This window comes from Neomonachus schauinslandi, chromosome 15, assembly GCF_002201575.2.
Source record: "Neomonachus schauinslandi chromosome 15, ASM220157v2, whole genome shotgun sequence".
Taxonomy (NCBI): Eukaryota; Metazoa; Chordata; class Mammalia; order Carnivora; family Phocidae; genus Neomonachus; species Neomonachus schauinslandi.
The window spans coordinates 39,963,571-39,991,390 of NC_058417.1; the positions used below are offsets into that span (position 1 = coordinate 39,963,571).

Below are 27,820 nucleotides of genomic sequence, written 5' to 3' on the forward strand. Positions count from 1 at the left end.
TTGAGAGTCTTCTACTCCTATATGGATTGAGCTCCAACCCTATCAAGAATCTCCCCCAAAAGCACAAATCTCAAAGGGTCATCTCTCAGTAGATAAAGAAAACCTCTCCTATGAAGAGGTACTCAAAAAAAAAAAAAAAGTACTCCCTTTCTGGCCTTGGGGAGACAGCAACTCCAGATGTTCAGAAGCTAGCAGAAGATTGTAGTCAGGAGGAATCACTTGTATAGCAATTATCCCTCTGGTTGGAAAGATACACTCATCCAGAAAGCCTCATCCAGTTAGAACATAAACTGTAACAAAATGTTCATCAATTTGGCAATATCAGTAAAAATTTTCAATGCACATGCTTTTGCCCCAGCAATTCCAGTTCTAACAATTTATCAGTCAGCTATACGTGCATATGTACATGAAGATGAGGCTCTTTGTTTTCTTCACTGCTGTGCCTTCAGCACTTTGAATAAGGCCTGGTACATAGTAAACAATAAATATTTGCTGAGAGATTGAGTCCCCCTATATAGCTGTTGCCGGGCCCAAATGTGACTAGTCCTGGGTGGGGGCGACAAGAAAGGAGCTGTCCAGAGAGTGAGGGAGGAGAGGTGCTGGCCACAGAGTCCAAGAGCCAGCCAAACACTGGGATTTTTCAGTTCTCTGTGTGGTTCCATCCTAGGTCTTTCCCCACAGCTCTCAATCCTGCCAGGAAAAACTCTTTCATTACTATGCTCCCACAGAAGCTCTTCTGCTCTGAAATGATTAATCTGGGCCCCATTTTCTTACCTTTCTGACTTAAAAGCTCTAAACTACTTTGTGTTTGCCATTTGAATCACCTCCCTCCTCTTCTAGATTGGGCTGGAAGACAAATCCATGTGACCGGATACAGGAGGATATAGGCACTATCTCTGTGCCCAGGCTACAGGCATTCTACCACAGTAGCATTAGCCTACTCAGTGACTCCCTCCTAGATTTTAATCCACTTTAGTTAATATTCATTGAACACCTACTATGTGAAAGGTAAGGGTGCTAATTCAGACTCCTCATGGCAACCTCTTGAGCCAATCGTTTTGCAGATGAGCAACTGACCCTCTGCTGCCCTATCCACTACCACCTAGTAGGTGAGGGGGAGGGAAAGAAAATCATATCCAGTGAGTCTCCCCCACTTGGCTGGAAGCTTCTCAAGACCCAGGACTGTGCCTTGTTCCTTTTGACATCCCCAGTGCCTAGGATGGGACTAGGTACATGTTAGGCATGCTGGAATGAACGAACATGTGAATGAAGGAAAGAAATTATGGAAGGATGGAAGAGGAAGGCGGAGATGCAGACAGGACAAGGGTCTACCTGAGTATGTAGTTCTAAACCCCCCGGTCTCCTGGCAACAACCAGAGACAGGGGGCTTACACCAGAGGCCCCTCCTGACCTGCCCTGTGAAGAACCGGGGAGGTTCTCACCCTTGCAACTTTCACTTTTTGCCCAGTCTCCAGTCTCCAACTGGAGCCAAGGGCCAATAGCCCGCGGTGTCCTGGGGAAGCTCCCCAGGGAGGTGTGACCAGAGCCAGCTTCTGGGTGCAGGAAACATTCTCCAGCCAGACCAAGCAGCTCCTGTCTGGCCTCTTCCCAGAGTCTGTCCCCAGCTCTGCCCTCACCCTGTCTTAAAAATTGCCACTACCTCATCCTTACCAGGTGTGTTCCTGGGAAATTCTCTCCTCTTTTCTGCTTTCAGGATGCCTTCCCCTAGGAAGACAGTACGCCATTTCCTGTCCTAAGACAGAGCCTGCACAGCTCCTCTCACACACACACATCACTTTCCCTTGACTTTGACTTGACATGGTTAACTTCATCTCTGAACGAATTCATTATTTATGCCTCTTGTCTCTCCTTTGCCATGTTCTGTGTTTCGAAATTCTCGCAAGGGCAGGCAGAAGAAGAAGTCGTGGTATACAAATGAGAATTGCCAGAGGGCCAGAGTCTCTACCTTGACACCAGTCTAGAGTTTAGGACTGTGCCTCACCCGAGGGGGCTTGAAGGCCTCCTCCCATGGACGGGTTGCACTTGCCTCTCTCCCTGAGAACTTAGGTGCTACCTCAAGGATGTGGTGCTGCTTATTTAGGCCTCCTTGATCACAGAATCACAGAACATCAGACTCAAAAGGGACCTCAGAAATCCCTTAGTCCAATCCTCTTATTTTATGAAGGAAATACAGGGGACACAGAGGCCCAAAGGGGTGACCAGACTACAGATGGGCAGATGCAGGAGGGCAGATGGATGTGTCACTTTGAAAACCATCTAACATTATCTCATAAAACTGAAGACATACACGAAGACCATGCAGCCCCACTCCTAGATATACCCAGGAGAATCTCATACATACGTGCCCGGAGATGCATGTGAGATTGTCCAAAAATTGGACAGAGCCCAGACTTCCTTTAAAGGTTGAATGGTTGGATGGGTGGTGATATCATTCACACAAGGAAAAACTTGACAGCAGGGGAGAATGAATGAATTGCAGTCACACGCAACAACATGAATGAATCTCAAAAACATAATGTTGAGCAAAAGAAAATGGACCATGAAAAGTACATATATGGTATGATTCAATTTACATAGAGTTAAAACAAACAAATCTAAGTTCTATTATTTAGAATGGATATATAGGTGGAAAAACTACCAAGAAAAGCAAGGAAATGATTATCACAAAAAAACTGGACTCTAGTTCTTTCATTCAATCCATACTTACCGAACACCTGCAATGTACCAGGTACTATTCTAGGCACTGGAGCAACAGTGAATGAAACAAGCAAAGATGCTCAGCCTTGCCTACCTCACATTTTATCAGGGGCAACAGCAGTAAACAAGGGCAAAGAGGCTGCCGTTTAAATAGGGTGGTTGGGGGAAGCCTCATTGCGGAGGAGAAATCTGAACAAATACAGGAAGGAGGGGAGAGGGTCAGTTAACTAGCGAGGAGGGAGTATTCCAGATCAATTCCAGGCCATTTGAGGCTGAGAGAACACCCAGAGTAAAGGCCTTACGAGGAGCATATCTGCTATTTTCCTGTTCAAGGAACAGTTAAGAGGCCAGGAGGCCAGAGTACAGGGAGTGATGGGGAGAGTAGCTTTTATTCTGCATGAAATGGGGGACCACAGTAGGGTTTTGAACACAAAATGACAGGATCTGACTTGTATTTTAAAAGGAATTTTCTTTTTTTTTTAATAGGGCAACTTCATTTTTTTGACACCTTTTTTTTTTTAAGTAAGCTCTACACCCAACATGGAGCTTAGACTCATGACCCCGAGATTAAGAGTCACATACTCTACCCACTGAGCCAGGCAGGTGCCCCTTAAAAGGAATGTTCTAACTGCTGTGCTGATAAGGAAGGAGGCAAGGGTAGATCAAAGAGAATTAGAAGGATATTACAGTAATCCTGGAGGGAGCCAATGAGGGTTCAGACCAGGACAGTAACCAGGAAGGTGGTGGTTACGTGGGGAGGGGGGTAGCGGAGGGATGAGACTGTGACTGGGAGGAGTCTCACAGGGAGCACCCAGTTGGCAATGTTTTTTGACTTACCTGTGAGATGATTGCATGGGTGTTCATTGTGTAATTATTTAATAAACTGTATATGTATATTTCATATATGGTTTTGCACCTATATTTCACAATAGAAGGAAATATAAAGAAAAAAAGGAGATAGAAAGAGGTAACATAAAGATCTCAGCTAGTAAGTGGCTGGGACAGGTTGGGAACAAATTCCAGTGCTTTTTACCCTAATCGATTCAACCTAGGCATGGGCCCCAGACCGGCCCACCTATTTCCCGGTGATGTGGCTTCAGGCAAGCCCTGTCACTTCTCTCAGCCTCATTGTTTCATCTATGAAACCAGGCAAATAGTGCTTGGCTCCATCCATCATTAGGATGCTATCAAGATCACAAAGTGCTTTGTAATCTGTCAAAAAGCACACAATATTATTGCTATTTAACTGTGCCTATTTATTTATTTATATGACAGGAGAGCACAAGCAGGGGGAACAGCAGAGGGGAGGGAGAAGCAGACTCCCCGCTGAGCAGGGAGCCTGACATGGGGCTGGATCCCAGGATCCTGGGATCATGACCCAAGCTGAAGGCAGATGCTTAACCAACTGAGCCACCCAGGCACCCCAAACTGTGCTTTTTTAAATAAAGATTTTATTTATTTAGTTTTGAGAGAGAGAGCACGAGAAAACACAAGCAGGTGGAGAGGCAGAGGGCTTGATCTCACGACCCGGAGATCTCGACCTGAGCTGAAATCAAGTCGGACGTTTAACCTACTGAGCTACGCAGGTGCCCCTTAACTGTGCTTTTTTTTTTTAAACAGCTTTACTGATACTTAATTGTTGTACAATTTGATGAGTTTTAACACAGGTATACATGGTGAAAACATTACCACGATCAAGATAATGCATATATCCTTCACCCCTGACCCCTAAAATCCTCTTGTACTTCTTTGTATTCTATCCCTCCCTGCCCTACTTCCATATTCCTAGGAGGCACTGTTTTGCTTTGGGGCACCATAGATTAAGTATGTATTTTCTACAATTTTATTTTTTTAATTTTTAAATTTTTTTAAACAAGTATTATTTTTTTTTTAATTTATTTGAGAGAGAGAGAGAGAGAGAGAGAGAGAACATGGGGGTGGGGAGAGGCAGAGGGAGAGGGAGAAGCAGGCTTCCTGCCAAGCAGGGAGCCTGATGCCGGGCTGGATCCCAGGACCCTGGGATGATGACCCAGGCAGAAGTCAGACACTTAACTGACTGAGCCACCCAGGTGCCCCCAGAACCTTTTAATCTTGATGTCAAATTTATTTTTTCTTTTTCATGCTTTTTGTACCTTGTTATTTTCAACTATTTTTTCCCTAATTTTCTAATTTTGACGTTTTACATTTAAATCTATTGAGTTAATTTTTGTATATAGTGTGAGGTAAGGTTTTTTTCTGTTTTATTTTGGCATATGGCTATCCAATTGTTCCAGTACCATTTGTTGAAAAGATTATCTTTTCTGCACCAAATTTCTTTGGCAACTTCGTTGAACATTAATTGATCATACATGTGTGGATCTATTTATGAACTCTCTATTCTGTTGCATTGATCTGCATATCGATCTTTATGCTAATACCATTACTATAGCTTTAAAATAAGTCTTGACAGGGGCGCCTGGGTGGCTCAGTTGGTTAAGCGACTGCCTTCGGCTCAGGTCATGATCCTGGAGTCCCGGGATCGAGTTCCATATCGGTCTCCCTGCTCAGCGGGGAGTCTGCTTCTCCCTCTGACCCTCCTCCCTCTCATGCTCTCTGTCTCTCATTCTCTCTCTCGCAAATAAATTAAAAAAAAAAAAAAAAGTCTTGACAGCACAGCATAACTTCTCTTTTGTATTTCTTCTTCAAAATTGTTTTGGCTCTTCTAGGTACTTTGCATTTCCACATAGATCTTAGAATCAGCTTGTCAATTATCAAAAAAAATTCTGCTGGGATTTTGATTGGAATTGAATTAAACCTATAGATTTCCTCTTTGCAGGAGGATTTTCCAATTAACTGCTGGTCACTTCAGCAATGTGTTCAACTCACCTATGTGCCCATATTAATAACATATAAGTTATGGAAGCCAGCACATGAGGTTGCTGCTCCTTACACACTTTGTGAACTTACACACCTCTGGCCTTTGCTTACCTCCTTCCCTACTTAGGTCTCTTGGGCACCATTCCTACTCACCCTCCGCTCAAATGTGACCCCTTTTGTGAAGCTGTCTCTAATCCAGCCCAGGCCCTGACTGAATTTTTCACTCATCTATCCTCACCTCCTTCACAGGCACACAGAACTTCGAATATCTCAACATCGCTTTGGGAAGTCATTATCATTTATGCATCTCACTCCCTGACTAGACCAAACTCTTCCAAGCAAGGAACCTTATTTTTTTATCTTGGCATTAAAGTCATTCTTTTCTTAATTAGACTTTTATTTTGAGATAATTGTAGATTCATAGTCAGTTGTAAGAAATAATAAAAAGATCCCATGTACCCTTTACCCAGTTTCCCCCAATGGTAACATCTTGAAAAACTTGAGTACAATAACACAACAGAAAATAGACGCTGGTACGATCCGCTGATCCTATTCAGATTTCTCCAGCTTTACATGTACTCATTGGTGTGTACATCTGTGTCGTTAGGGCCATCTTTTAACTATTTAAACTTTAACAATGATTTATTTAGCTCCTACTATGTGCCAGACAGTTGCATTCTGGAAACAAGGTTACGACAGGGTCCCTGCCTTAATGGAGGTCACGATGTCACTAGCGTTGGAAGTTGACGTTTTAAAAGTAATGTCGCAAAGGCAGGGTGTTCGCTGGAACCTAGCAGAATCTAGTCTACCTTTTTAGCAGAGAGAGTGAGGGAATGGGGAAAGCCGTCAGGAGAGGCCTCGATCAGAGCCTACCACAAGCAGGTGCTCAATAAATGTGTTAAATTAAGGTCGAACCCAACGTTGTCTTCCACGAAATCCCTTGCAAATCCTCAAGTCCTGAATGTGGCGATACACGGTGCACATATCCTTGCCACGTATGCCTTATCCCTATTGGGAATTCTGCCCCCAATCCTCTTCCAACGTTACTGGCTGTAAATTCTGGACACGGGGCACGGCTCTCGGGAGACAACCGACGGAGTGCGCAACAGCACAACACGGCCCAGCGCAGCTTCTCGGAAGGCACCGGCCACGCGCCGATCACGCCCTCGGCCACGCGCCGCTGGGCCGGCGCATGCGCACGCTTGCGGCGGATGTACCGCGGCCTCCCGCTGCGAGGGAGCGAGGGGAGGGGCCGGAAGCAACTCTACGCTTCCCGGTTGCTAAGAGACGGGGCTTCCACAAGCCAGACCGAGGTTCTCCCACTTCTTTTCCTCCCTTTTTCTGCTTCAGCGTCACCGAATCCGGCTACCATGTCGGACCCAGAAGCTGAGAGCTTGCGAAGCACCTTTCCCTCTTACATGGCGGAGGGCGAGCGGCTGTATCTGTGCGGAGAGTTCTCTAAAGCCGCCCATAGCTTCAGCAACGTGAGTTGGGCTCTGAACCTACCAGTCACCCATCACCACTTCTGATTGCTGATAACACTGAGGTCCCCGTGGTGCCTGGAGGACCCTTTTGTTTCTATTATTCATTTGTTCCTGATTGACGCACTACTGTCAACTTCTGTCACTGCCTCGCCATTTTCTACCATTTCCCACTTGCCTTCTGCCTATTAGTAACCGTTCTCTACATTAACAGTGACTTCTCCTTTTTTTACTGAAATGTCGTGTGATTGGCCTCTTCCCGCAGAGCAGCCTTAATTTCCCGTCATTGGCTGGGAAATGGGCTTGGAGGCTGCATGCACAAGTGGTGAAATCTCGAGCACAGTTGCTCACAGAAGATGGCCAGTAAATAACATTATTATATATAATCTTAGTACCAATTGCTCAACCCCACCCTATGGGGATTGGGTGCTGTTTTAGGATATTAGGCACACTGCTGCTAAGTGCAGTACAGCCCTGTGAGGGAGGTTCTGTTATTACTCCATTTTATAGATGAGGAAACTGATATAGAAGTTGAGTACATGGCGGAGATCACTGAACTGGCAAGAGAAGGTTTTCAAACCCAGGCGCTCAGATTCCAGTGCTGAGGTGCTAACCACCATACATACTCCCTCACAAGTAAGCTAGTAGAGGTTCTTTTTTTAAAAAGATTTATTTATTTATTTATTTTAGAGAAAGAGAGAGAGAGAGGGTGCACACAGGGGCTGGGGGTGGAGGAGGGGCAGAGGGAGAGACAGTCCCAAGCAGATTCCACCCTGAGTGTGGAGCCCCACTTGGGGCTCCATCTCAAGACCCTGAGATCACGATCTGAGCTGAAATCAAGGGTCAGTCGCTCAACCAACTACACCAACCCAGGTGCCCCCAGCTGTTAGATGTTCTTACAACAATTTCTTTTACAACGTATAGCCCACTTCTTTTTTTTTTTTTTAAGATTTTTTTATTTATCGGACACACAGAGAGAGACAGTGAGAGAGGGAACACAAGCAGGGGGAGTGGGAGAGGGAGAAGCAGGCTGTCCTCTGAGCAGGGAGCCCGATGAGGGGCTCGATCCCAGGACCCTGGAATCATGACCTCAGCCGAAGGCAGACACTTAACGACTGAGCCACCCAGGTGCCCCTCTTTTCCTATTTTAAAGAGTTATTTATTTACTTATTTTGAGGGAGAGAGAGAGAGTGCACACGTGCATGTGGGTGGGAGAGGGGCAGAGGGAGAGGGAGAAGCAGAAGGAGGGAAGCAGACTCCCGCTAAGCGCAGAGCTCTACCTGGGGCTTCATCTCTCAACCCCGAGATCATAACCTGAGCTGAAATCAAGGGGCAGATGCCCAACTGACTGAGCCACCCCGGTGCCCCTCCAATGATGATTTCAAACAGAAGGGAGGACACAGGGAGCAGGAGAAATGTTCCATTCCCACTCTATTGCCCAAATCACAGTTTCAGTTTTGCTAGCATTTTCATCATGATCTCCTGAAATAGTGATTTGTTCATTTGTTCTCAGTAAGCTATGTAAAAAGAGAGAGCTAGGGGAATGGATGACTCAAGTTGCAGATGTCCTAAAACCTGTTTCATTAGCCTTCAGAATGCTTAGCCTCTGAAATGTATTTTGAGTGTTTGTTATACAGCCATTTGAGGTTTGTGGTTGAATTTGGTATGCACTAAAAATCTTAAGCTTCTATTGCCTGAGAAGACTGGAGGAATCCCAGACATTTGGGGGAAATTCAGTATATTATATCCACAGAGTGGTATATTCACACATTTCCACCAATGGCTTTCACAATAGCTAGTGATTTGACCTCGTTCGAGATGAGCTACGTGCAGCCTATTAGTGGACTGAGCAAAGATCGATGTTGTGCTGCTTTTGGTTTGAAAAGATCCAGAGACCTGTTTGCTGGCCTGAGGAGTCCCCTTGAAATGCTGGCAGGATGGTTTGGGATGCTCTTTCTGGTCAGGCTTCTACGTTGTGCTGCCTGGTGCCTGTCAACCTGGGTGGTTCCTTTCTTAGGCTCTTCACCTTCAGAATGGAGATAAGAACTGCCTGGTTGCCCGATCCAAGTGCTTCCTGAAGATGGGAGAGCTGGAGAAGTCCCTGAAGGATGCTGAGGCTTCACTCCAGAGTGACCTGACTTTCTGCAAGGTGACTCAATCTGGCTTTCACCACTGCCATTGCCTGTCGCAGCCTCTGATGAGAAGAAGCTGAAGAACCAGCCAGACTGCCTAGGGTTTGATGCCTTTTTCTCTCCCTAGGTCACTTACCTAGCTACCTGCCCCTGTATCCCAACCTTGATCCTCAACCCAGGACCCTCTGCTCCACCACACCTAAGTCCTGTAAGGCCTTGTCTGCCACCTCAATTTGACTTCCTCTCATTTCAGGGGATTTTACAAAAGGCTGAGACCCTGTACACCATGGGAGACTTTGAGTTTGCCCTGGTGTTCTTTCATCGAGGCTACAAGCTGCGGCCTGACCGAGAATTCAAAGTTGGAATTCAGAAAGCTCAGGAAGCCATCAACAACTCAGTGGGAAGTGAGTGACCATCGGACCTATGCCCTTATCCTGGGAGGCTCTTGGAATCTTTGGGCTTGGAGGTGCAATGAGTGAGCAGCTACACCAGGCCTGCAGGGAGTCTCATGCTTGGATTTGGTTGCTGCTGATTTTGTTGAAGATTAGGAACTAATCTGTCTACCCAGAGGACCAGCCCCTGATCCACTGTGCTCAGCTCTGCAACTTCTGGTTCTCCTCTAAGCCAGATGCAAAAGCTATTCACATTAGGCCTGTCTTTGGCCTGGTTTCATAGGATAGAATGAGGTCCTGAGCCTAGCCTTCCCTAGTTCCTGGCTTCCTCTCTTACTGTGAATGCACCAAGGACTGGCTTTACCCATTGGCTTAGTGGCAGGCGGATAAGGGAGGAGAGCAAGAGTTTGCCACTGTGGGTGGCAGAGTGATGGAGAGCTCTCCTAGTGCTCAGGGACTGCCTTTGGAAATCTGGCTGCCATGGCCTTGGGATATCAGGGGCTGCCTACCTATAGGAGAGTGTTATTCCAAATATCCTGTACCATCAACCTACTGGACTGGCTCAGAGACAGCTTTGCCACAACCTCTATCACCCTCTGCCAAAGGCAGAGATTTCTACATAAAAATATGTGATAGGTCATGCTTGAGGGCCTGGCACACCTGAGCCCCAGGCTCTTTCCTTGCAGGTCCTTCTTCAATTAAGCTAGAGAACAAAGGGGACCTCTCCTTCTTAAGCAAGCAAGCTGAGGTAAGGGCCTTGGTTCTGATATCACATCCCTCCCAAGGAAGTGCCCACATGTGCCTGAGGTCTCGGTGGCCCTCTAACCTGGGGACAGTCAGCTCCTGCCCATCATGGGCAGCCATGGGATTCTGCCCCAGCTCCAGAGGGGTCTTGGGAATCTAGCTGTTCCCAGACCAGAGACACTCCATGGTTCTAGACCCACAGAAAGGTCTTGGAGGAGATGTCTGGGATCACAGACTCTGGGACCATGTCTGGGTACTCTGTGCTCCTTGTTGAAGCTCTATTGGGTATTGCTCCATCTTCCCAGAGTATGAAAGCCCAGCAGAAGCCTCATCCTGTGAGACAACTCTTACATCACCCCAAGAGGGAGTCCAAGCGGAAGGGCTCACTCAAGAGTGAGAAGATTGTCCGCCAGCTCCTGGGCGAGCTCTACGTGGATAAGGAGTATCTGGAGAAGCTCCTATTGGATGAAGGTTTCAGATACTTTGTTTGCAACAGGGAACTTGGGGCAAAGGAAATCTGGGACAGGTGCTTAATACATGAGCTGGAGACAGAGCCTGTCATGTAACATTAGCCTATGGACAGGATTTCCTAGTATTCTCATTTACAGATGAGAAAACTCAAGTGCAGAAAGATTAAGTAACTCACCAAAGGTTACACATGAGTAAACAGTGACATGGCTCTTGGGTTTGAATCTAGGATGTCCAATTTCAGAACCAGTGCCCTTAGCACTATGGTACCCCTGGGAGGGAACCCTAGAGATTGGGGTTCCTTTATCACCTAGGTCCCTGGAGGGGCATCCCCTGAGCCTTCAATTTGTAGAAAGGGCAAAGGAATCCAGCTGGGACATGCTAGAAGGGGAATCCTATGATACTAGTACTAGAATGTTCTGAAATCTCATCTGGTCTAATCCCTCCTTTTATGGATAAGGAAAGAGAGACTTTGAATGGGGAGCAACTTGTCCAAGATGACAAGCAAGTTCGTGGTGAAGTCGACCCCAGAGGCCGGCCTACTAACCTCCAATCTAACTCTCTACCTACTATACTGTGCTGGCAGTGGCAAGAAGTAGGGCAGAGCCTTGAAATGAAATGGGAGGGTGGGAGTATTGCCATTAGCTGATAAGCCTAAGCAGGATTCATCCTTGAATCAAATGCCTTTTCTCCAGAACTGTCTTCCTGAGGTTATCTGCAGGACTCCCTGCAGGTCTGTGTCTCAGGAGCATCTTCCCTGCTGGCACTTCTCTGTCTGGGGCCTGAACACTTTCCTCCAGAGGAGCTTCTGTGGAGGAAGGGGTGGCCTGAAAATTACCCCACAAGGCCTTGCAGTTTTGCTACCAGCTCTAACCTGTGGTCAGGCAGGCGGGCAGAGCTTGGGCACACTCTTCCAGCTCCCTGCTGGCCCTGGCCCACTTGGCACCTGGGGAATCCCTTAGCACTGGCAACCGGGGCCAGGCTGTGCATTCATACTCAGTCTTCTCAGCGGACACAACCTGAAATCAGGGGGCCCGAGGGTTGCGGTCCTTTCAGGCAGCTATCTGCCAGTGGCCCCCTCGGCTAGTTCCTTGTATCCTTGCCATAAAAGGCCTGTGCATGAACTTCTACACCATGGCAGCACCTGAAAGAGGGGCTCTGGCCTCACCTGGGTCCACATAAAGCCACCCTGCTACCTATGTGCTCTTGCTTTTCCCAGCTCAAAGCAGAGCTCCCCACAGGGGACCCCACAGCAGGAATCCCCAGCCAACAGGAGGTGGCTCCCTTAGATGCCGGTTCTAGACGGTTTCTCCTCACACCATTCTTCCCAGACCTGATCAAAGGCACCATTAAGCATGGCCTGACCGTGGAGGACCTCATCATGACAGGCATCAACTACCTGGACACCCGCAGTAACTTCTGGAGGCAGCAGAAGCCCATCTATGCCAGGGAGCGGGACCGGAAGCTGATGCAAGAGAAATGGCTACGGGACCGCAAGCGCCGTCCCTCACAGACAGCCCATTACATCCTCAAGAGCCTCGAGGACATCGACATGTGTGAGTGGTGTTCTCGGAAGGGCGAGGCCTTGGCCAGGTGGTGGGAGAGCACCAGAGGGGCCCGAGGTTTCGGGCCTGTGGATCGTATCTGGGGGGAGGCGGGTTCTCCCATCAGCCTGAGGAGACTGCTCCCACCTCCCTGTCCCCTGTTTCCCTTCCTAGTGCTGAGCAGTGGCAGTGCTGATGGCAGCCTTCAGAAAGCTGAGAAAGTGCTGAAGAAAGTGCTGGAATGGAACAAAGAGGAGGTGCCCAACAAGGACGAGCTGGTTGGAAACTTGTACAGCTGCATAGGGAATGCCCAGATTGAGCTGGGGCAGATGGTCGCAGCCCTGCAGAGCCACAGAAAGGACCTGGAGATCGCCAAGGAATAGTGAGTGCCCAGGGAAGGCTGAGCGGCTGGGGCCCGTGGGCCTACGGATGAGCGGGGTGGGGGCTGCACACCAGCCTTTTTCCGGGGCTGCTGGTGGGTGAGCTCCCAGGACCAACGCTAAGAGGCAGACCTAGACTGTCAGCTTTTTTGCCCCAAAGAGGAAGGCAGTGGCCCAAAACGCCAAAAAGCTCCCAGACGTTGGATTCTGAGGGGATAGGTCTATACTTAAATCATCTCAACAAGCAGAGGTCAACCCCAGACCCACCAGCGGCTGCTAGCCTCGGGGAGCAAATACAAGGGTCCTCTCCCTGCGGATGTAAAACAAAAAGTGACATAGCTAAGAATGGTAATTGTGGGAAGTGTCACGAAGGACATGTACAGGACACAGTGCTATGAGAAGTATACTCCAGGAGGATTTCATTGGGCATTGGGGAACACAGTCTGTGGGAGAGCCCTTAAGCAGGCAGGAGGAAGCTCAAAGCCAGAGAGCACAGAGTATTGCCAGGGGAAGAGTGGCCAAGGGGAAGCCAGACCAAATGGCAGTGGTCAGATCAAGCCCGGCCTCAGATACTATGCTGCTGACCGAGAAGATGGGCTCTGGAGTTGGACTGATCTGGCCTTCGGAATTGTACCCCGCAGCTGCTGGACTTTGGGCAAGGCACTTCACGTCTCCCAGCCAGGTCTCTTCCGTCCGGTGTGCATAACAGTAGCCCCTTCCTGAGAGGGCAGAAGGGAGAGGACAGGCCGAAATCCAGGCAAAGATCTCAGGACAGTGCCGGGTTATCCATAATAATACGAATACCGACTATCCGCTCTTCCCCAGACTCGAGGGCCCCTCTAAAAGGTACCATCACTTTCTGGGCCTCCTGCTTCTAACCTTTGGAGTCCTCCACAACTTTCTCCTGCTCACTTTCCACTTGCCCCACAATCTGAACCTCTCCTTACCTCCCATCATCCTATTTCCACTCACAGGTCAGGTCTTGGCTCTCCCTGCCTCCAGCTGTTCCCATGCACCACCTCCTGAGACCTGCGTTTTATCCAGCAGCTCTTCCCTGGCTGACACACAGGCCTTGGCCCCTTGTTGCCTGCAGGTTAAAATCACATGCCTTCACCTGGCACCTTCACCTTCAAGGCCTCCTCTGAACGCGCTTCCACACAGCCCTCCCATGTCACTCCTCCATTTGGGTCAAACTGTATTTCTTTTTCTTTTTTAAGATTTTTTTTTTTTTATGGGATGCCTGAGTGGCTCAGTCATTAAGTGTCTGCCTTCGGCTCAGGTCATGATCCCAGGGTCCTGGGATCGAGCCCCGCATCGGGCTCCCTGCTCAGCGGGAAGCCTGCTTCTCCCTCTGACCCTCCCCCTGCTTGCATTACCTCTTTTGCTGTCTCTCTCTCTCAAATAAAAAAATAAATGATCTTTTAAAAAATAAGATTTTATTTATTTAAGAGAGAGAGAGAAAGCATGAGTTTGGGGGAGGAGAAGGGAAAGGAAAGGGAGGAGGAAAGAATCTCAAGCAGACTCCACACTGAGTGCAGAGCCTGATGTGGGGCTCAGTCTCACAACCCCAAGATCATGACCTAAGCTGAAATCAAGAGTCAGACACTTAACAGACTGAGCCACCCAGGCGCCCTCAAACCGTGTTTCTTAACCCCCACCCCACCGCCCTGCTCCTGCCCTCTCCTCACTCACCTGAGCCCCATGTGCTATTCATTCCCAGTTCATTTCTCACTGGCATTTGCCATGCTGAGCAGAAGTATCTCGTATTGGCCATTCTGGAACTAGAAAACAAGCAACAGCTTTGGAGACAAAGCTGACTTTGATTCCTGGCTTTGATACTCAGAAGCTGTGTGGATTTTATTAAGTTGCTTGTCTTCTCAGTTTGCTCATCTCTAATGAAGGTATATTAATACTGATTCATAGAGATTATGAGGATTAAATAAGATACGTATGCACAGTACCATGGATCCAACCATCTCCCGTGCCCTAAAGACTCACTTATAATCTTAACTTCTCAGCAGACCTCCCTCATGAGCCCCAGGCCTGCATATCCAACTGATTCCAAGGCATTTCCATTTGGATGTCTCACAGGAACCCCAAATTTAACATGTCCTAAGTGGAATCCCTTATCTTCCTCCCAAACCTCTTGCTCCAGGGTTCCCTATCTGTGAGGATGGCACTACTGCTGGCCACTCAGTCCCCAAGAAGGAGCCTGGGCAGCTTCCCAGACCCCTCCCTCCCTGCTCACGCCCAGCCAGCCTACATGTTGTCTGGGCCTCCTCCTTCCTGTCTCCATGGTGCTTTTCTGTTTCCCTCCCACAGCTCAGTCCAGACCCTTCTCACTTCTGCCTAATTCCTCCTACCTGGGTTTCCTGCCACCCAGCTGGCCCTCCTGTGCAGAAAAGTCCAGTGGTAGGAATGGGATAAAGTTCCAGCTCCCAGTTCTGTTCAGCTCGGGCTGCCCTTCCTGACCTGACTTCTCCTGGCCCCAGTGGACCCAATTCTGTCCAGGCCGTTGGGCATCCTGTGCCCCCGCCAACACCTTGTGGCTCTGCTCCTGCAGCCCCTAAACAGGACTCCCTTCTCTTTCTTCATCAACTCCCCCCTTCCCGTCCTTCACAATTGTAAATATGTCTCCCTTCAGGAAAGTTCCAAGTGTCCCCCGGGTGATTTAGAAATCCCCGCCCCCTTGGTGCTCCCTCTCTACACTCTATGTGGATCCTGGCTCCCCTGTTAGACTTTGGATTTTGGAAGGGACTATCTTATATCACTTTCTCTTCCCAGCACCTTCCGCGTAGTGGGCATATGATAAATGCATGCCAAGTGGCTAAATAAACAGAGGTGTTCCTTAGAGAATGTTAGTCCCTTTTTACCACCCACAAACGGGCCTCAGGTCTTGTTTGTTCAGGTACTCCCTCATCCTAATCAGCCATGCCCCCCATCAGCCTCCCACCTCCAAAGCCTGCTAGCCCTCAAGGCACAGATCAAACCCCAGTTTGTCTCAGCAGCATCTCCAGTGGCCCCTGCCCTCATTTTTTCCTCCAGATACGCTAGATGATTTGATTGCATGCTTTCTCATTGCTATTGTTACTTCTTATTACATAGTATTATGAATAAATTAACATACTACAACTTATCCATTCATTCATCACACTATAACAGAGCGTCCGCTCTAGAAGGGGGGTCCATCAGACATGCTGTCAGAACAGTGGGTGCACAGTATGGCCGTTGGTCCAAGGAGAGAGGCAGGGGGGAGCACTGCTGGGAGCTGAGGGGGTTTCAGAAACGACAGGTCAGCCAAGTGGACGAGGGGGAGGGAGAAGGGCAGCCTAGGCAGAGAGAAGTGGCAGGGATGGGAGATGCAGGGCAAGCGGCAAGACCTGTGGGGAGTGGCAGTCTGGGTCCCATGCTGGGGAGGACTGAGGACAGAGGAGGAGTCTGGTTTTACACAAGTACTAGTGTTAGTGTTGTACTTGGTCTGGAACTCTGGGACACTGAGAGCAGAACTTGGAAGTCTCTCCCTACCCCCACCTCCCAGCACCATACTCCGCTCATTTACCTGGGGCCATGTTGACATGTGTCCTTCTGGCCCCTTTTCAATGTATTTATCTACATATTTATATACATATGCACATACCTAGGATTCTTTTTTTTTTAATTTTTATTGTTATGTTAATCCCCATACATTACATCATTAGTTTTAGATGTAGTGTTCCATGATTCATTGTTTGTGCATAACACCCAGTGCTCCATGCAGAACGTGCCCTCCTCAATACCCATCACCAGGCTAACCCATCCTCCCACCCCCCTCCCCTCTAGAACCCTCAGTTTGTTTTTCAGAGTCCATCGTCTCTCATGGTTCGTCTACCCCTCCGATTTCCCCCCCTTCATTCTTTCCCTCCTGCTATCTTCTTCTTCTTTTTTTTCTTAACATATATTGCATTATTTGTTTCATAGGTACAGATCTGAGATTCAACAGTCTTGCACAATTCACAGCGCTTACCAGAGCACATACCCTCCCCAGTGTGTATCACCCAGTCACCCCATCCCTCCCACCCCACCCCCCACTCCAGCAACCCTCAGTTTGTTTCCTGAGATTAAGAATTCCTCATATCAGTGAGGTCATATGATACATATCTTTCTCTGTTTGACTTATTTCGCTCAGCATAATACCCTCCAGTTCCATCCACGTCATTGCAAATGGCAAGATCTCATTCCTTTTGATGGCTGCATAATATTCCATTCATACCTAGGATTTTTTTTTTTTAAAGATTTTATTTATTTATTTGACAGAGAAAGACACAGCGAGAGAGGGAACACAAACGGGGAGTGGGAGAGGGAGAAGCAGACTCCCCGCCGAGGAGGGAGCCCGATGCGGGACTCGATCCAGGGACTCCAGGATCATGACCTGAGCCGAAGGCAGTCGCTTAACCAACTGAGCCACCCAGGCGCCCCATACCTAGGATTCTTTTTTTTTTAAAGATTTTTATTTATTTATTTATTTGAGACAGAGAGAATGAGAGACAGAGAGCATGAGAGGGACGAGGGTCAGAGGGAGAAGCAGACTCCCTGCCGAGCAGGGAGCCCGATGCGGGACCCGATCCCGGGACTCCAGGATCATGACCTGAGCTGAAGGCAGTCACTTAACCAACTGAGCCACCCAGGCGCCCCCATACCTAGGATTCTTAAAAGCAATTTACTTTTATGATTTTTAAGAAGCATATCTCTTGAAAGGGTCTCACTCTTTAAATGGCTCCAGAGAAAAAGAATTTCAGCGTGCATAGTAATTTCTTTAGCTACATCCCTGTGGGACACTCAGGCTGTTGCCCTTTTACCATCAAGCACAGCAACATTTGCGTGCGTGTTTCTGTGGGAAGAGGGCTGGCTTGATGAGATGTGCATGTTTGAAAGGCAGGTTCGGCCACGGTGGGGGGAGAATGAGTCCAAGGAGCAAAGTTTCATGGGACATAGTAGCCCTCTGGATGGCAGGGTCTTGAGGGATGAGGAGGAGGGAGAGAGTGGGAGGAGATGCTGGGGGCGGGGTGGAGCATTGGGGGACGGTTTTCTTCTTTTTTGGGGAAGAATTTTTTAACAGATCAGTGTTCATGTGGTGGTAATGGTAAAGGACCGACATAAGTGAGCAAATTGTCGTTTTCTTTATGAAAATATCTTAATCTCATGGGCGCGTGGGTGGCTCAGTCGTTAAGCGGCTGCCTTCGGCTCAGGTCATGATCTCAGGGTCCTGGGATCGAGCCCCGCATCGGGCTCCCTGCTTAGCAGGGAGTCTGCTTCTCCCTCTCCCTCTGCCACCCCCCTGCTCATGCTCTCTCCTCTCTCTCTCTCTCAAATAAATAAATAAAATCTTTAAAAGAAAAAAAAGAAAATCCCTTAATCTCTTTTCTGTTGTTACAGAAATACTGTAAACAATTTAAACAATATGGATAAATGGGTAGTTTCCCTCATGCTCTTGTTTCCCTTGGATAATCATTGTTAATAGCTAGACCTACATCCTCTCTACTTTTAAAAGTGCCCATTTTGGGGGGGTGCCTGCCTGGCTCAGTGGAGCACACAACTCTTGATCTTAGGGTTGTGAGTTCGAGCCCCACATTGGGGGTAGAGATTGCTTGAAAATAAATTCTATAAAGAAATGCCCCCTTTTTATTCCTTCACTTCTTTTTTGGTGAGTTAAAACAAAACAAGTTCATTTTTATAAAAAGAGTTTATTTATTCATTTGAGAGAGAGAGAGCGAGCAAGAGGGGGTAGGAAGAGGGAGAAGGGCAGAGAGAGAGACAGAGAATCCCAGGCAGACTCCGCACTGAGCGCGGAGCTTGATGCGGGGCTCAGACTCACAACCCTGAGATCATGACCTGAGCCGAAACAGAGTCAGACGCTTAACTGCCTGCGCCACCCAGAGGCCCCACATTCATTCTTTTGTAGTTCTGAAGGTTAGACATCTGAAGGCATTCTCACTGGGCCAGAACCAAGGTGTTGGCAAGGCCGTCTTCCCTCCACAGGCTCCGGGGAGAATCTGTTTCCAGCCTTTTCCACCTTCTAGACTTGTACTCGGTGCACTGCGTGCCTCCTGTGTGGCCCCTTCCTCCATTGTCAGGCCAGGAACACAGCATCGTGCCTCGGGGCTGCATATTTATTTTTAGCACAAACGGGGCAACAGTCATAGTATACACTCCTGGAATCTGACTTTTTAACTTCATGTGTCAGGGACTTTTTTTATACACAAAAATTGTCAGTGCCGGGGCCCCAGTGTAGGTTGTTTCTAATGATTATTATTCGTGTCACATTATCTTCTCCAGATAAATTCCTAGAAGGGGAATTGTTGCATCAAAGGGACATGTGTGTAAACTCTTGAGTGATTGCTCTCTGGAAAGGTTCCCATGGCGTTCATTCATGCCACAGGGCATGAGAGGACCTACGTACCACAGCCATGCCTCCTGGGCATCATCCCTCCAACCGGACTGGACGCCCAGTCCCTGAGCCTTGATGCTGTGTTCCTGGCCTGACAATGGGCCTCTGTCTGCTTCTCTTCAATTACCACAGTGCTGAGAATGGCCAATTTCTTTTCCTTTCTTCCTTTCTCTCTTTCTTTTTTTTTTTAAGTAGGCTCCACACCTGACATGGAGCCCAACATGGGGTTTGAACTCATGACCCTGAGATCAAGACCTGAGCTGAGGGACACCTGGGTGGCTCAGTTGGTTAAGCATCTGACTCTTGGTTTTGGCTCAGGTCATGATCTCATGTGTTATGGGATTGAGCCCCGTGTCTGGCTCCTCACTCAGCGGGGAGTCTGCTTGAAAGGTTCTCTGCCTCTGTCCCTCCCCGCCCCAAGTAAATAAATAAATCTTTTTTAAAAAATGTATTTATTTGAGAGAGAAAGAGAGAGCACAAGCAGGGGCGCAGGGAGGGGCAGAGGGAGAGGGAGAAGCAGACTCCCCACTGAGCAGGAAGCTCGATGCGGGGCTTGATCCTAGGAACCTGGGATCATGACCTGAGCAGAAGGTCAGGCTTCTGCTTAACCAACTGAGCCACCCAGGCACCCCAATAAATAAATCTTTAAAAAAACAACAACACAAAAAGACCTGAGCTGAGATCAAGACTTGCACGCTTAACCAACTGAGCCACCCAGGTGCCCCTAGGATGGCCAATTTCTAGTGAACAACAAATCCTGCTTCTTCCCCACAGTGACCTTCCTGATGCTAAGTCAAGAGCCCTTGACAACATTGGCAGGGTTTTTGCCAGAGTTGGGAAATTCCAGCAAGCCATTGACACGTGAGTAACCCCAGACTGCCCCTTCCCCACCCTAGGGCCAGGACTTCCCACCCTCACACCGGACTCCCAGCCTGGGGCCCGGATGACAGGCAAAGAGGCATCAGAAAACCTGAGTTTGGCTCCTGGCTCTGCCAAGTGACCATGGGCTAGCCACTTTGTCAACTCTGAGGCTCATCCGTTAAGTTGATTGACTAGAATCAGCATCTGCTCACAAGTTCCCAGTGACAGGAATCTCCTGGAGCACAGGTACGTGAATTGCTGGGGTCTCTGCCCTGAAATTCTGATTCTATAGGTCTGGGTTGGAGCCCAGGAACCTGGGTTTTTTTTGTTGTTGTTGTTTTGTTTTAAGATTTTATTTATTTATTTGAGAGAGAGGAGCTTGAGCACAAGCGGAGGGAGGAGTGGAGGGAGAGGGGGAAGCAGGCTCCCCGCTGAGCAGGGAGCCCAACAACACAGGACTCCATCCCAGGAGTCTGGATCCAATTAGACTCATCTGCCGGGACCCTTCTGCTCCACATCTCTTGGTTTCCGGAATGACCCCTGGTGTCTATGTGCCAAAAGACATATGAGTTTGAGAGTTCGCCCACCTGTTTGTATCTTTTTATAAGAAAACGTTTTGTAGGGGCGCCTGGGTGGCTCAGGTCATGGTCCCAGCGTTCTGGGATCAAGCCTCCCATCGGGTTCCCTACTCAGTGGGGAGTCTGCTTCTCCCTCTGCCCGTCCCTGTGCTCATGCTTTCTCTCTCTCTCTCTCTCAAATAAATAAAAAAAAAATCTTTAAAAAAGAATGTTTTGTAGTAAATTTGTGCTTATTGTTAAAATATTAATTTGGGAAATGCAGAAGAGTAGCAGGAAAATTGTCTTTCCTCCCGAAGATGATGACTAGGTCTAATCCTAATCTTCCTTTATTGATATCTCATTTTTTTTATTATTCTAATCTTTTCTGTGTGGATTTTGTCTTCTATATACTTAATGATACTCTTCAATGTTATTTTTATGTTATTTGAAATGCAAGTTTACAAACATGATTTTCAATTGTATCAGTTCTATCTCTAAATGTACCAAAATAGCTTTGACCGTTTTAAAATATCTTCATGCTGGGGCGCCTGGGTGGCTCAGTTGGTTAAGCGACTGCCTTCGGCTCAGGTCATGATCCTGGAGTCCCGGGATCGAGTCCCGCATCGGGCTCCCTGCTCAGCGGGGAGTCTGCTTCTCTCTCTGACCCTCCTCTCTCTCATGCTCTCTCTCTCTCTCTCAATAAAATAAAATAAAATAAAAAATCTTTAAAAAATAAAAAAATTAAAAAATAAAATATCTTCATGCTTACTGGTTACACCCCTGAGTCCGACAGAACTGGTAGTTGGAGAACGAGTTCTGCTCAGCCTCCTATGGCTGAGTATAGGGTTTGAGTGGAAAGAACTGACCCTGGTTCTTCACATTCCCAGGTGGGAGGAGAAGATCCCTCTGGCAAAAACCACGCTGGAGAAGACCTGGTTGTTCCACGAGATCGGCCGCTGCTACTTGGAGCTGGACCAGGCCTGGCAGGCCCAGCATTACGGTGAGAAGTCCCAGCAGTGTGCTGAGGAAGAAGGGGACATCGAGTGGCAGCTGAATGCCAGCGTTCTGGTGGCTCAGGCACAAGGTATGGGCATGGAGGGAAGACCACCCGAGCTGCCAGGCCAGGGCTGGGGACCTTTGGCATCCCAGTGTGTCCCTGGCCAGATGAATGTGGACTCTGAGAGTGGAGGACAAAGCCCTCCCTTTTGACCAGCGTGTGGTAAGTGCCTTCTTTAAGCTAAGCTCAGTGAGAGCGTGGGGCACCCCCGAAGCTCCCACTGAGGAGCTCAGCTGCAGATCAGCCCAGCATCGTGTCATCATCAAAACAGCGCCAATTCCTCTGGCCTTGGTACCCTTTGAGTGTGCATTCTTGCACTTAATCACCATGTGAGCCAATAACGAAGGCATTGTCCTCCTTTCACAGATGGGGAAACTGAGGCACTGCATGGTTCAGCTGACTGCCCCAGGTCCCACGAGAGACGTTTTCAGAGTGATGGAGATGTTCTTTTTTTTTTTTTTTTAAGATTTTATTTATTTATTTGACAGAGAGAGAGCATAAGCGGGGAGAGTGGGTGAGGGAGAAGCAGGCTCCCTGCAGAGCAGGGAGTCCAATGTGGGGTTCAATCTCAGGAGCCTGGGATGATGACCTGAGCGGAGGCAGATGCTTAACCAATTGAGCCACCCAGGTGCTTGATGGAGATGTTCTAAAACTGCACTGTCGAGATCATTGTACAATTCCATAAAGTTACTGAAAGTCATTGAACTGTATACCCACAAATGGTGCATTTTATAATATCTAAATTATGCCTCAATAAAATTGTAAAAAATAACCCAGCAAGGGGCATGGGTGAGCAAGAATAGATGAAACAGGGTTGGTGGTATTTTGATAATTGTTGAAGCTGGGTGATGAGTCATAGGGGCTCACTGTACTCCATCTACATTTGTATATATTTGAAATATTTCATAATACAAAGTTAGAAAGGAAATGGCTGGAGGTCACAGGTTAGTAAGCAATGAGGCTGGGACTAAGCCTTGTCCCCTGCCCCCTGGGGGTGCAGTGGACCCCCAGTGAGGGAGGTGATGTGGCAGGGGCTGTGGTCAAGGGCATCATCATTTTTTTAAAATATTTTATTTATTTATTTGACACAGAGAGAGAGAGAGTACAAGCAGGGAGAGTAGCAGAGGGAGAGGGAGAAGCAGGCTCTCCACTGGAGCAGGGAGCCCGACATGGGACTCAATCCCAGGGCTCTGGGATCATGACCTGAGCTGAAGGCAGACGCTCAACGGACTGAGCCACCCAGGTGCCCCAAGGGCATCATCATTCATTATTCTTAACACAAATATTTTCTTGGCACCTTCGAGGCACCAAGCGGGGTATACAGCAGGGATAACCATTGATAACCATGTCCTGCCTTCATGTCTGAGGAAGTCACTTTGAAGCAGAAACCTTAAGGATGAGAGGGCACCAACTATTCTAAAAGCTGAGGACAGGACTTTCCAGCCAAAGGAACAGCATGTAGAAGGTGGGGAGGAGTTTAGCGGATTTAAGAAGCTGAGGGAGACCAGTGTCAGCTGGACCCCTGGGGGCCCAGGAGGTCTGGATGGGGGAGGGTGATGAGAGGTCAGATCCGCAGGGCCTTATGGCCTCATTACAAATCAGAGATTCTTCCTTAAAAGCACAGGTAGAGACAACTACTGGAAGCTTTAAACTGGGGGAAGGCATGAGTACTGGAGCTTTTCCTAGAACTCTTTCCTGTTCTCAGGAGGGCATAGTATAAGCTGAAGGGAAAATGCGATGTAATCCTCAAGGGTCAGTGTCCTCAGTCTACTCCTTTTTTTTTTTTAAAGATTTATTTATTGGGGCGCCTGGGTGGTGCAGTCAGTTAAGCGTCCGACTCTTGGTTTCAGCTCAGGTCCTGATCTCAGGGGCGTGAGGCAGAGCCCCATGTCCAGCTCTGCACTCAGCATGAAATCTGCTAAAGTTTCTCTCTCCCTCTGCCTCTGCCCCTTCCTGCTGTGCGCGCGCATTCGCTATAAAATCAATCAATCAATCAATCTTTAAAAAAGAGAGACATTTATTTATTTATTATAGAGGGGGCGGGGAGAAACTTAGCAGATTCCATGCTGAGTGCGGAGCCAGACACAGGGCTCGATGTCACGCCCCTGAGGTCAGGAGCTGAGCTGAAACCAAGAGTCAGACGCTTAACCGACTGCACCACCCAGGCGCCCCTCCTCAGTCAACTCTTGAGGACTTACTTGGCCCCGAGGGCCCCTGGAGAGCCAGCCAGTCATGGCTGCTCTCAGTTTCCCCACTCTGGGATGGAAAAATCAAACGCAGCCGCCTGGAGCCACTGGGTTTTAGAGGCCGCACAGCCTCGCAGGCAGAGCTTGGGCTCTGGGTCCTCCTGGCTCAGAAACCTTGGGCGGTCAGTCAGTCAGGCAACAGTGAGATCCCAGGTGCAGCACTAACCAGCTGGGTAAGTGAGCTCAGACAGCAGCCGCTTCCTCTTGGGGTTCAGACTGTTCCCATGTGGGGGCTGGACTCCAGCTGCTGGCCCATGAGTCACAGCCAACCCTTTGATATCTCTGTTGGTCTTCACAACATGTTAGGGCAATTTGAATGAACAATTTTAAAATATGGGTTTCCAGGGGCGCCTGGGTGGCTCAGTTGTTAAGCGTCTGCCTTCGGCTCAGGTCATGATCCCAGGGTCCTGGGGTCGAGCCCCGCGTCGGGCTCCCTGCTCCGTGGGAAGCCTGCTTCTCCCTCTCCCACTCCCCCTGCTTCTGTTCCCTCTCTCTATAAATAAATAAAATCTTTAAAAAAAAAATATGGGTTTCCAGGGGCGCCTGGGTGGCTCAGTCGGTTAAGAATCTGACTCTTTTTCTTAGCTCAGGCTTGAGCTCAGGGTTGTGAGTTGAAGCCCTGATACTGGGCTCCACACATGTGGAGCCTACTTAAATATATATATATATATATATATTTATATATATATAAATCCATATATATATATATGGATTTCCACTTCTGGAACAATCGTACGTTGGGGCAAGATGGAATTGTCCCCCTGCCCTGGAGACACAGGATGTGTGCACAGGCCCTACCCCAGACCCTTCTTTCCTCTCTGACCTCTCTGAATGGCCTGCTATCCAAGACTCAGGTTCCTAGGTGCTGGTCCTTAGTGGTGAGCTGGCCCAGGAATGCAATGGAAAGCGTGGTGATGGGCAGCTCAGTGACGCTGCCTGAGGCCTGGGGCTTCTAACTGACCCTGGGAGGGGCCAGGCAGCCAGCCACATTGTCCAACACGCAGTGTCACGATCTACCTGTGCTATGCCCCCTTTCTGCTCTCCAGTCAAGCTGAGAGACTTTGAGTCGGCCGTGAGCAACTTTGAGAAGGCCCTAGAGAGAGCGAAGCTGGTCCACAACAACGAGGCGCAGCAGGCCATCATCAGCGTGAGCTGCCCACCCCCTGGGCCCTGGCTGCGGGGAGGGCGTGGGTGGGTCCTCAACCTCTCAGCCAGCCAGAGCCCGGGGATTTATTACCCACCAAATGCAGGCCGCATTCTAGGTGGGGTCGTGGCTTTCAAACGCTCGCTGATGCTCTCAGTTTATACAGCAATCCAATATACCTATTTTTATTTGAAATAAACAATAGGAACGAAAGTTTAACAAAGCATATTTACCTTTAGTATGTATGCTATTTCCTATTATATTCTCCTTTTTCCTTTTGCTAAAGTTTCCATTTCCTTTTCTTTTGTTTAATGCTGGTTGAAACTTCGACTGATTTTAGGGCTTGCCTTTTGGAAAATGCTGCCTCCTCCAGGAGACAACAAGAAATACGGTGTGACTGCCTCACTCACACGCCTAGGGAGGCGCCACACTGCTCAGCCAGGCAGCCCGCCACATGCCGCCAGTTAGACTCAAATGAATTAAAAGTAAATCAAATTTGGGGCGCCTGGGTGGCTCAGATGGTTAAGCCACTGCCTTCGGCTCAGGTCATGATCCCGGAGTCCCAGGATCGAGTCCCGCATCGGGCTCCCTGCTCGGCGGGGAGTCTGCTTCTCCCTCTGACCCTCCTCCCTCTCATGCTCTCTGTCTCTCATTCTCTCTCTCTCTCAAATAAATAAATAAAATCTTTTAAAAAAAATAAATCAAATTTAAAATTCAGTTTCTCAGTCACACAGCCACATTTCAAGTGCTCAATAGCCGCATGTGGCTTGTGGGTTCCAGAGAATGTAAGATCGAGAGGATTGTCATGGTGGCAGAAATTTCTGTTGGATAGTGCAGGCGTAGACCATAAGGGTCAGGAGGCAGAGACCAGAGGCGAAGCCAGAGGAGGCCTGCAGGTGCTTCAGACTTGCCACCGCCCCCGGAGCCGCTCCAGGCAGATGTCCCCCCTCAGTAGGGTCGGTGCCCTGACCTCAAAGATGCCCAGGCAGTTTGCAGGAGTCCCCTGGCCTCCCCACCTCCCACTCCCCCCCCCCAGGCTGCCCCACGTTGAAATTCCAGAGCTTCCTACCCCAGTAAGGACCCCAGTAAGCATCTACTGGCATGAATTAAGCAGGGCCCTTGTCCTTGGGGAGCTGGCCCCTGTGGTTAAGAGAAGCCAGACATAATAATGAGGGGGCACCACGAGGGGCATGGCCTCGGGGACCAGACTGAAGGTTCAGCAGGTACTTGGGAAAGGGAGCAGGGACCCTGGGAAGTGGCAGCCAAGGATGCTCTGGTTGGAGGTGGGCCTCCTGCTGGGGGCTTCGAAGGACCACAGAAGGGTTCGGCCAGGCTGAGAAGGGGCAAGAGCACTGAAGGAACTGGAGGCCGTGGGCACTGAGGGGTCTGTGGGAGGCAGAAAAGAGCCCCTGGGCCTGGATGCGAGGGCTGGCTCACAATGGCAGAAGGAGTAGGGCCAAAGGACCCCAGACAGTCGGTGGACCAGCTGGGACTTGAAGGGCTGGGAATAGCAGCGGAGCGACCTGATCTACTCGGATTTTTAGGGTGTGAGCTCATGGTTTGTGAGGACCCTGGTGAGGCCACCCCTTTCCTGTCATGGTGGGGAAGTCGCCCCCGAGAGATTCCACCATTGGTAGTCTGTGCTCTCCCGTCACCCGTCCCAGGGTGGCTTAGGCCTGCCATACTGCTGTCTTCTTCCTCTGTAGAGGGGTTAGCTCCCCAAACGTGCACCTTGCCCTCCAGAGGAAGAGTGTTCCTTCCCTGAAGCCCTGTTGCTGCCCTTCCACTCGGCACGCACCGTCTCTCGCCCTTAATGCCCTTCTGCAGGGTCGCTCTGCAGCCGGAGAGGGACAGCTCCACAGTTCAACCCAGTAAATAGTTGCTGGCCACGGGCTGACTCTGAGCTGCCCAGTCCAAAGGGGACAGCTGTGGTCCTGGCCCGTAGGAAGCTTGCTGTCAGCGGGAAGGTTAAAACAAAAACCCCTTGTTCCTGACCAGGGCGACAGGGATGAGGGGACCCAGGGTGAGAGCGCCCCACTGGATGAGACAGGGCTGGGTTTTCCCATCAAGGGGGGTCTGGGGTCGCCTTGAAGCCTGGGCAGGGTTTTGAAAATGAGAGGCAAAGAGAGAAGGCCCCACGGCCTTGGTGACCCCTCGTGAGACCAGGTCCCCGCCACCTCACCCTCCTGGACCGGCAGCTCCGGGCAGGAAGATCAACACTCCATAAGCACATCCAGGCCCCTTGCTCTCTGTGGATGGTTCCTGAGTGCTTACTGCAGCTCTGCCTGGAACTACATACGCACAGGCTGAACCCCAGGCCGCCAGGGAACCTGTAGACACCCCGGGAGCCCCTCTCAAGACAGGCCAGCGCCCCAGTCCCACCCGGCAGTGTGCTTCCAAATCCCCTCCACGGCTTGCTGCCTTGCTGAGTGCTTAGGGGCTTCACTGTCTCTATATTGGCTGGAGCCAAAAGAAGCTTCTGGTAAAGAGGTCAAAATGAGCAGACAAGAGACAACTCTGAAATACATACCGAAGCCCAAGGGAGCTGAAGTCCGAGTTACCTGCAGTCATGTATCTCCTCCCACTTAGTGTGGCTAATTCCGGGTCCGTAAGTCTAAATTAACCCCGGGCAGGAGTCTGTGCAGAAGCCCAGGGAAAATGGAGGGCGGCAAGGCTGGTGCAGAGTCCTGCCTTCTGGAGTTGGGGCTCGGGTGATGAAAGGGAAGGTGTGGGTGCCAACAGGGGCTAAGAGAGGTCACCAGCTCCTCTCCACCCACAGGCCTTGGATGATGCCAACAAGGGTATCATCGAAGAGC

At 49.2% G+C, this 27,820-nt stretch overlaps 2 protein-coding genes across 3 annotated transcripts in view; both read left to right on the top strand.

Annotated features, from left to right (window-relative positions):
• Positions 1-27,820, top strand: part of LOC110573273 (signal transducer and activator of transcription 5B) — an 871,639-nt gene that overhangs the window by 571,985 nt on the left and 271,834 nt on the right. The window lies entirely within an intron of this gene.
• ODAD4 (outer dynein arm docking complex subunit 4) lies at positions 6,816-27,794 on the top strand. Of its 2 annotated transcripts, XM_021681709.1 has the most exons (10): positions 6,816-7,058; positions 9,073-9,204; positions 9,441-9,591; positions 10,266-10,327; positions 10,629-10,794; positions 12,123-12,347; positions 12,510-12,717; positions 19,914-20,000; positions 21,445-21,641; positions 27,784-27,794. In XM_021681709.1, the coding sequence occupies exons 1-10, from the start codon at positions 6,945-6,947 to the stop codon at positions 27,792-27,794; spliced, it is 1,353 nt and encodes a 450-aa protein (XP_021537384.1). In that variant the 5' UTR covers positions 6,816-6,944. The 2 variants fall into 2 exon arrangements, 1 of the variants encoding a protein (XP_021537384.1); XR_002479906.1 differs by lacking the exons at positions 6,816-7,058; positions 9,073-9,204; positions 10,266-10,327; ... (3 more) ...; positions 21,445-21,641; positions 27,784-27,794 and having other exon boundaries at positions 9,542-9,591; positions 12,123-12,172.